Source organism: Alexandromys fortis, unplaced genomic scaffold, assembly GCF_014885135.2.
Source record: "Alexandromys fortis isolate MF-2015 unplaced genomic scaffold, M_Fortis_MF-2015_v1.1 scaffold_23, whole genome shotgun sequence".
NCBI lineage: Eukaryota > Metazoa > Chordata > Mammalia > Rodentia > Cricetidae > Alexandromys > Alexandromys fortis.
Window position 1 is genome coordinate 16,359,410 of NW_026067907.1, and position 8,305 is coordinate 16,367,714.

Below are 8,305 nucleotides of genomic sequence, written 5' to 3' on the forward strand. Positions count from 1 at the left end.
TCACTCCTAAATACACTTCTATGCATAGGTTATCATAGTCTGAGAATATTAACTAGCTGCCCTAATTCCTTTAGCATTTAAGTGCTTAAATGAAGAGTCACATAATAAACACTTCTCAAAACTCTCAAGCTGGGTTACTTAATCCCATGATTCAAGCTAAAAGGGAACTGGGAAACACCTGGGCAGAGATATAGAAACACACAAATTCAATACATTTAAAGTAGTACACTTTCTGCATCTAACTCTCTCAATTGTCAGTAATTACTATGCAGTCACTCTTTTTGAGTCTATACAGATAGCAGGTGCTTTTTGAAGGATTTAGGACTGAAAAATGATACCTGAAATTTTTGAAGAAGCACCTTCTTATTGAGATTTTAGGAACACCCCATACATTACTATATTATTATTATTATTATTATTATTATTTACATATTTAAAGATTTCCTCACTGTTTTGGTTTATCTGAAGTTTATCTTACTTTAAAAAGTTGAATAACTTTTAAAGTAAATCTCAGGTGTATGTCTATTGTAAGTCAAAGATTTGTAATTTCATTTTAGAAACATGTAAAGAATATTTATACTATGCTATGATATACAGTACTCTGCTCAAGTATTGTACTTGCTCATCACAAAGCTGCCACTTCCCAGAAGTGCTGTCCTTTATCCCATATCAAACTTTTCTCCAAATTTTGTTATAGATAGAATCTTTTAGGTTTATTGTGTATATGAATAGTTCTTAGTCAATCTAATCTCATCCAGAAACTTTACATGAACACATTTCAGAATTTTTCTGTAATCATGTCAAGAAACAATCTTAAGTTTTAATATAGCAAATGCATCCTTTTCTATGTACACAATATTGATGGACTTTCACATACCTGTTTCTTATATGGAATTCATTGATTTTAGAGCATTGCTTTATTTCAAAGATAGGAATTCATTATTTATCATAAAATAATCCTTTAAAAGTATACTGAGCTATTAAATTTACTGTTTCTTTTCCAAAGGCTAGCTAAGTAATCATATGCACACAGCATATTGAAACACATTAAAAATGCATATTTACTAAAACTGTAATAATATATCTCTGAACTCACAATGTGTAAATAATTTCTCTTACCTGTTAGAGGACGGGCTACATGAGTCTTACCTGTCCAACACCTTTTGATAGCAGCTATCCCACAGGATGCTTAAAAGAAAATGTTTCTTCTGCCCTCCAGAGGGACTATATTAGCACTTACTGGTACAGAACATTAATGTTGTTGGTAGCATTATCACCTGAAATTTCTCCTCTCCAGATAGTCAAACCACTCCAGAGACTCTAATGTATCTAATTTACACTGTCTGTTTAGACAATAGCAATATTAAATGAATCATTTTTGAATTCACTAATAAGACAGGAGTTACGGTACAAAGGTATTTTAATTTACATTAAAGTTTCCAGAGTAGAAAAAAAAAAAAACCAAATCTATGAATGGGTAGTGGAGACAATAGTAGTACCAAAAAATTAGAAAATATTATTGGTACAAGAGAATTTGAATCATGAATCCTTGCTTATAAGTATGGCCTTAAATTAGCCTTACTACCTTGGATCTGGATGTGGAGAGACTGTAGTAGTTTGCATGGTGAATTTGCAAGGTAGTAGCTAAATATTACCAAGTAGGGAAGTGTTGAGTGATGAAACCCAAAGTCTATTCTGTGGACTACAGAAGATACCTTTCAAGATATCAAAATTGTTAACAATTTCTCTGAGGATTAGTATCAATACAGAGCTCTGAATCTCACTTTAAGAAAAAACCCTCTACATTTGTTTTACAAACCCAGGTCATTGGAAACAGTTGGTTCCATTTTTCAGATCTTAGTGTTATATAAGATAAATTAAATATTACTCAGAATCTTGAGTTAAACTATATCAGAATATGAAAGAGAAAAATCAAACAAACAAAAACCAAATCAAAACAATAAAGTAGATAAGCTAGAGATAGCTCCAGTTCCTTGTAGAGGAGTAAGTATAAAAAATTAGGCATTTTAAGTTATAATACAAGAAAACTCTCAGGTTTAATAAGAGAATTCTGTCTCATGGGAAATGGAATATCTTCAGGAGAATGTCTAGGGTATCAGGGCATGCAGCTTACAATTTGGTCCATTGTGCTAAAATAGGACCAGAAAAGAGAGAAAAAAGGAAAGGTTTCTGGGTTGGAAGGCGTAGAACAGCTATCTTAGCAACAACGGTCTGTAAGCAACTACATTAGTAAGAGGGGCTTCTGGGGCATATGAAAGCCTATCTCATCCAGAATACAGTTCTCCCATTTTACTATGTTTCATGTGTATCATGACTTCTTCAGTTGTTCCATTGAAGCTCCCTGGAGTCCTTTCAAAAGGTATTTTGAACCGAATGTGGTGTGGGACATCCTTTTGTCTATTTGTTTATTATTGGTTAATGGATAAAGAAATTGGCTTAGAGTGATAGGGTAGAACAGAGTTAGGCAGGGAGAACTAAACTGAATGCTGGGAGGAAGGATGTAAATTCAGGGAGAAACCATGGAGCCTCCGGAGACAGACACTAAGAATTTTACCCTATAAGCCACAGCCTCGTGCCTATACACAGATTAATAGAAATGGGTTAAATTAATATGTAAGGGTTAGGCAATAAGAAGCCAGAGCTAATGGGCCAAGCAGGGATTTAATTAATATAGTTTCTGTGTGATTATTTCAGGTCCAAGCCAACAAACAGCTGGGCCCCTTCTCCAACAGATTTGGCATGCCAACGTGGTGGACTAAATCCATGTAAAACCTAAAAAAGCTTGAAAAGGAACTAAAGACACAGAAAAACAAAGTTTAGCCTCATGATTTTTTTCAGCTGGTGGTGTGCCGCAGCTCCCTGAAGGGAGGTTTTCCTTATTCAGCCATAGCAGGAAAAAAGCCAAACAGTTTTAAAATGCAGAATCCTGGGCTGTGCTGCCAGCACTAACTCTGGCTATGGAGCATTTGCATAGCATTTTTCTCCTCCGCCAGAGGAGACTGGGTCAGGTCTACAAGGCTTGCAGAGGTAGGAGAGCATGCTGATTTCCCGCCACCATATACAGAGATATTTCCAGGCTGTGCAGTGCTCTGCATGGCAGATTTAGCTTTTACTCAGATAAAAAGGTTTTATGTGCTGCATGCTCATTCTCAGAGTTAAAGTACTCAGCGTGGCTCCTTCCTGGTGGCAATAGACCTGGCAGTAATGGCACCTCCGCCATTTTAAAAGAAGAGAGAGGCAGAGCCAGCATCCAGAGCAGCTGTAATCAATCTACTTACCATTTTAAAAGCTCTTCAAAAAGAATTAAAGATAATGTAATAAGAACAGATTCAGGTATAAATCTGAATTCTGTTAGAATTTCTAGATGTATGAGATATATTTCAGTTAAATAGTTGTTCTTCAAATCAGATACATGTAAAACAACTGAAACAGATTTACACCTTGGTGTCAAAACAAAAGGCTATGGCTTTGGGGTTAAAAGATGGACATTGAAAATAAACAAACAAACAAACATTTATCCTAGGGCATGGTTTTAGCTAGATGAAACTCACATTTAAATCTAAATTCATTGAACAAAAGAGGTTGAGTGAGTGGAGGAAGAGGGAGCTGAATATATTTGTAGGGTTCTATAACTTCTCCTATGCTAATTTGTGTCTAAAAGCTGGGATGAGTACTCCCAGACAGAAAGTTAAGCACTCCAGAATACTGTTTGCAATCAGGGCCCTATCAGTTCATCAAGACTGCATTTTCAGTGCTAAAACTGTAAACATCTGAAGTTACATCTGAAACCTGTTTATCCTCTACCACAAAGCCAGTGAATGAGTAACATCTGTCTGTACTCTTAACAGGAAACTTAACTAATGAACCAAGAGCTACCAAGCTGGTTTTAGCCTTAATGGGAGGAATTGGAAGGAAAGCTTGCTAAACTGGTAAGGCTATCAGTATCCTACTCATCCAATGCCATCAGATCTGCTAAGGATAAGCATAAGTGAAACAGATTTCCAACTACCTAGAAAGTCCCAAATTTCTCCATGGTTACTGTGGGACCAAAGATCCAGAAGCAGTAACTGTCTTTAGATGCCCAGTTCAGAAGATCTGACAGACTTCTCTGTGGGTAGGAATTTGAGGAGAGTGACCTACTTTGACTTGGCAAAGTGGAGCAATTGATCCTCCAGTGTCCTGTGTGTCTTGGAAAAGAATCTAGGACTTTCATCCTAAGCAAGGACTCTACCAAACCAAGGCCATTTTTGCAGTTTTCACATCCATCTGATCATCTCTGGATGAATTTGTTGCTTTTTTGACTAATAACTCCCACTTCCCTCTCCCCCACACATACACATATAACTTGTGCTTTCTGTGATCTTTCAAATGATATGTGACCTGGAAACATAGGCTCACAATCACAAGAATGTTTCATTTATTTAACTCTGAATGTGACATTCGAGACCACACCTTATGCATGGCGCTTTTCATCTCACTGTTTCTCAGAGTGTAGATAAGGGGATTCAGCATGGGGGCAATCACAGTGTAAAACACAGAAATTTCTTTATCCTTATTCTCACTTCCTGCAGGTAGAATATAAATATAAATACAGGGCACAAAAAATAAAACTACCACCATTACATGAGAACTACAGGTTGAGAGAGCTTTGCGTTGCCCTGCAGATGATCTTGTCCTCAGATAATAAAGAATAAGTATGTAAGAAGAAAATAGAAAAAAAAAAATGGCAAAGACCACAATACCAGAATTGGCAATTACTAAAATGCTAACGACATGAATATCTTTGCAGACCAATTTCAAAAGAGGCTTGACATCACACAGGTAGTGATTGATGTGGTTGGGACCACAGAAAGGCAGACTGAGCACCATCAGAAGTAAAGCAATAGAGTGCCAGAAACCCACTGCCCAGGCCATAGCAATTAGCTTATCACATCTTTTTCTGTTCATGACTATCAAGTAGTGCAGAGGTTTGACAATGGCAACATAGCGGTCCAAGGCCATGGATACCAGGATGAAGATTTCCACACCTGCCAGCAAGTGGGCAGTGAAGAGCTGGGTCATGCATTCATTATAGGAAATGTTCTTTCTTGTAGCAGCCAAGTCCCTAATGAGCCTGGGAACCACAGTGGAGGTGTAGCAGAGGTCCATGAGGGAAAGGTGGCATAGAAAGTAGTACATCGGTTGTTCGGTTAACTGGTTGTAAATGATGGTGACTAGAATGATGGAGTTCCCCATTAAGACAGCCAGGTAACACAGCAGGAACAAGAGGAAGAACAACAGCTCCATTTGTCTATTTTCCCAAAGGCCTATGAAAACAAACTCTGTGACATTTTTATGATTTTCCATGAACTCTAGGTGGGTACAAAATGCTGAATTGAAACCTAGTTCATCAAAATTAAAAAAAAATTAATGGCACAACTTTAATAGCATTTTTAGTTTTATAGAAATTAGAAGACTGAATAACAATCATCATATTTAGATTTTAATAACAATTAATTCCTTGAGATAAAATGTATAATCATACTCCCAATGTTTAACAACATTTATTAATAATTCTCCTATGCATAGAAACTTTATAAATATTTTTTCATATATTTAACTTATATAGAATCAGTTGAGTACTGTTCTGATATGCATTCTAAATGTAAAGAATTATAGAAATAGCCGAGGTACGCTAACAAAACACATCTTTACATATGAAGCATATCTAAGTGCTGAATATATTTCCTGCTTCCATTCTATTAATTCCACTGTAATATTGTCCAATAACAAGAATTCCATTATTTTTTCCCTGTGAATAAAAAAGTCATATTATATTATAATTTTCTGGCATTTATTTAATATAACATATTTTAAATTTATTTTCTCTGTATGTCATATATGACTTATTTATAAGAACCCAAAGTCAAAATTAGCATTTCATAAATGATGTGGAATCAAAAATCATTTTCCAAAATGTGCAAAGCTCTTAATCACACCAGTGAAATAGCCTGAGTTAGCTGACAAGACTTTCAGGGCTTTTCTTTGGATAATTCTAATAAAGCTCAAGACACAGAGAATCTATGGTTAAAGAACTTGTAACTATATGTTTGTCATTTCAATAGAAAGTACAATTTTATATTTCTTTTAAAATATAAAAGTACATTTTAGAACTACTGACGTGTTAGAGTAACTCCAGAGACATGTTCATTTCCTAATGATGTGACCTGCTCTTTTCATTGCATACTGAGAATATGGTGGATATGTGATGTGACATTTTGGAAAACAAAAGGAATAAGTGTTTGTACCAAGATTTAACAGTGTCTCAAGGTTCTCTTCAAAACACAATAATTTATTTCTTAAAGACTACAGAATTAAACAATCTGAATTTTCAGTAGATGCAGTAAGGCCAGAAGTTTGTCACAAGAACAACTCAGATGCTGTGAATTTATTTTTTTTATGAGTGAGGAAATCTCCATGCAACATGCTTCAACTGGTGAGAAGATGTGACTCTCTGGATTTTGTCTTTTCCAACAAGGAGATTGGTTGTCCTCACATTAAGCAACTATTAAATAGACAAAAAAAAATGTTAACTTTATATTAGTTAGTTCAAGTTCATATTATCTGAAAAAAACCCGTGGAATGAAAATTCAAAGAAATATGCATAAACTAGAGAATCAAAACTGTACAAAGTACAAATCTTAATAGCTCAAAGTTTTCTGAGATATTGAAGGAATCATGGATTTTTAACATAAAAATCCAGGGTTATCTTACTTGCAATGATCAAATTATCTATCCAAATGAAGATCTGTATGTACAGAAATGCTCCAAGATTATTCCATAGAGTACTAGAAGTCCAATGAAAACATACCATTATGTTGAAAGATCCAGAAGTTCTACTCTGTCTCAATGTCCATTTTGTTCTATTTTAAATTGACTTATAAGAAGCAAAGAATGAAGGAAGAGAGATAGGGAAGGTATAATGGAGAGAAAAGAAAGGATGATCCAAAGAAGGAAGGATGGGAGATGATGGAAGATCTCCTGGAATGAGGGAGGTAGGAAAATGTATGCTCATTTGGGTTCCAACTCTGAAGATACACGTAATGATGGCAGAGAACAACAGCAACAAGCAACAACAACAAGAGTGTCTCTAACTATGCAGTCAGAAGTATGAAGTGGATAACCTTGTTGCATCAGTATCCAGGAAATGGAGAGAATGTTGTTGTTCCATTGATAGCATTTTTATTTGTAGGCTTTTCCATCCTCCTCTTCTCCATGGTTCTCCATCCTTCTATGACCCCACCCCATCTAGCTAACCTCCTTCCTCTATTTGTAACAGTTAGATGATGATTGTCGTGTCAAACACATGCTATTCTCTTTTTCGTTCTTCTATTCCTACACACTGAGATCAATATCTTCCCCTTCTCTCACTCCTTTTTCTCTCACCCCTTTCCCCCTCTTTCTACCCCACTTTTACTCTCCCCATTTTCTCATCTCTTCCTCTGCCCTTCTGCATTTCTCTCACTTTCTCCCTCAAGCCTCCTTCTCTGCCTCCCCGTTTTGGTCTTTCCACTCTCTCCTTTTCTTTCTTTGTCTTTCTTACATATACAGCGACTTTAATAATCACATTTAGAGAAAACTTATTTTACCTTATTTAGTAATGTACCTTTATGTAAGCCCTATTTTCTAGAAACCTGCTATTCATTTATATTTAAATAAAAAGTCCTCGATCAAATAGTTTACAAAGATATGTTATCTGCTTTATTACTGGAAAAAAATGGAAATGTAGGGCAGCAATAAAGTGAAACACTTGAGATTTAAATAAAAGGCTAAAGCCATGAGAATATGTTATTAGTGTTAAATTTCAGGAAGAATGTTCTATAATTGTATGCTTTATTTAATAAGCTTAACTTATTAGGAAAAACTGTAAGACTACATAATATCAATAATTTGTGCAATTAGAGGAAAAGAAGAGTTTACATGTTTTATATTTAACATTAATAATTCTTTGAACACAGCGTTAAATAGCTTTCATCACCTTTCTTATTTTTTCTTCATGGTGACTTGATGAGCCCTATGCATTTTAACTTTTGCCTGTTTTCTAAATAGACACATAACAGGACAAGCCTGCATAGGACAAACAGGGAACTTGTAGCTCAACATTGTTTGCCTATTTCTGAATTTCATAATTTTAAAAATTACTTGAAAGTTTGGCTGTCAAATTAAATATCTCTAGAATTGCCACATAATTTTAAGTGTCTTATTTAAAAAAAACTGTGAGCAAAGATATGTCAGGAAGTCTATA

At 35.2% G+C, this 8,305-nt stretch overlaps 1 protein-coding gene across 1 annotated transcript; it reads right to left on the minus strand.

Moving 5' to 3' along the window:
• Window positions 1–4,434: 4,434 nt before the first annotated feature.
• Window positions 4,435–5,367, minus strand: LOC126497820 (olfactory receptor 4P4-like). The gene has a single exon (XM_050135990.1). It carries the CDS (start codon window positions 5,365–5,367, stop codon window positions 4,435–4,437), a length of 933 nt encoding a protein of 310 aa, XP_049991947.1.
• Between the last annotated feature and the right edge of the window lie 2,938 nt (window positions 5,368–8,305).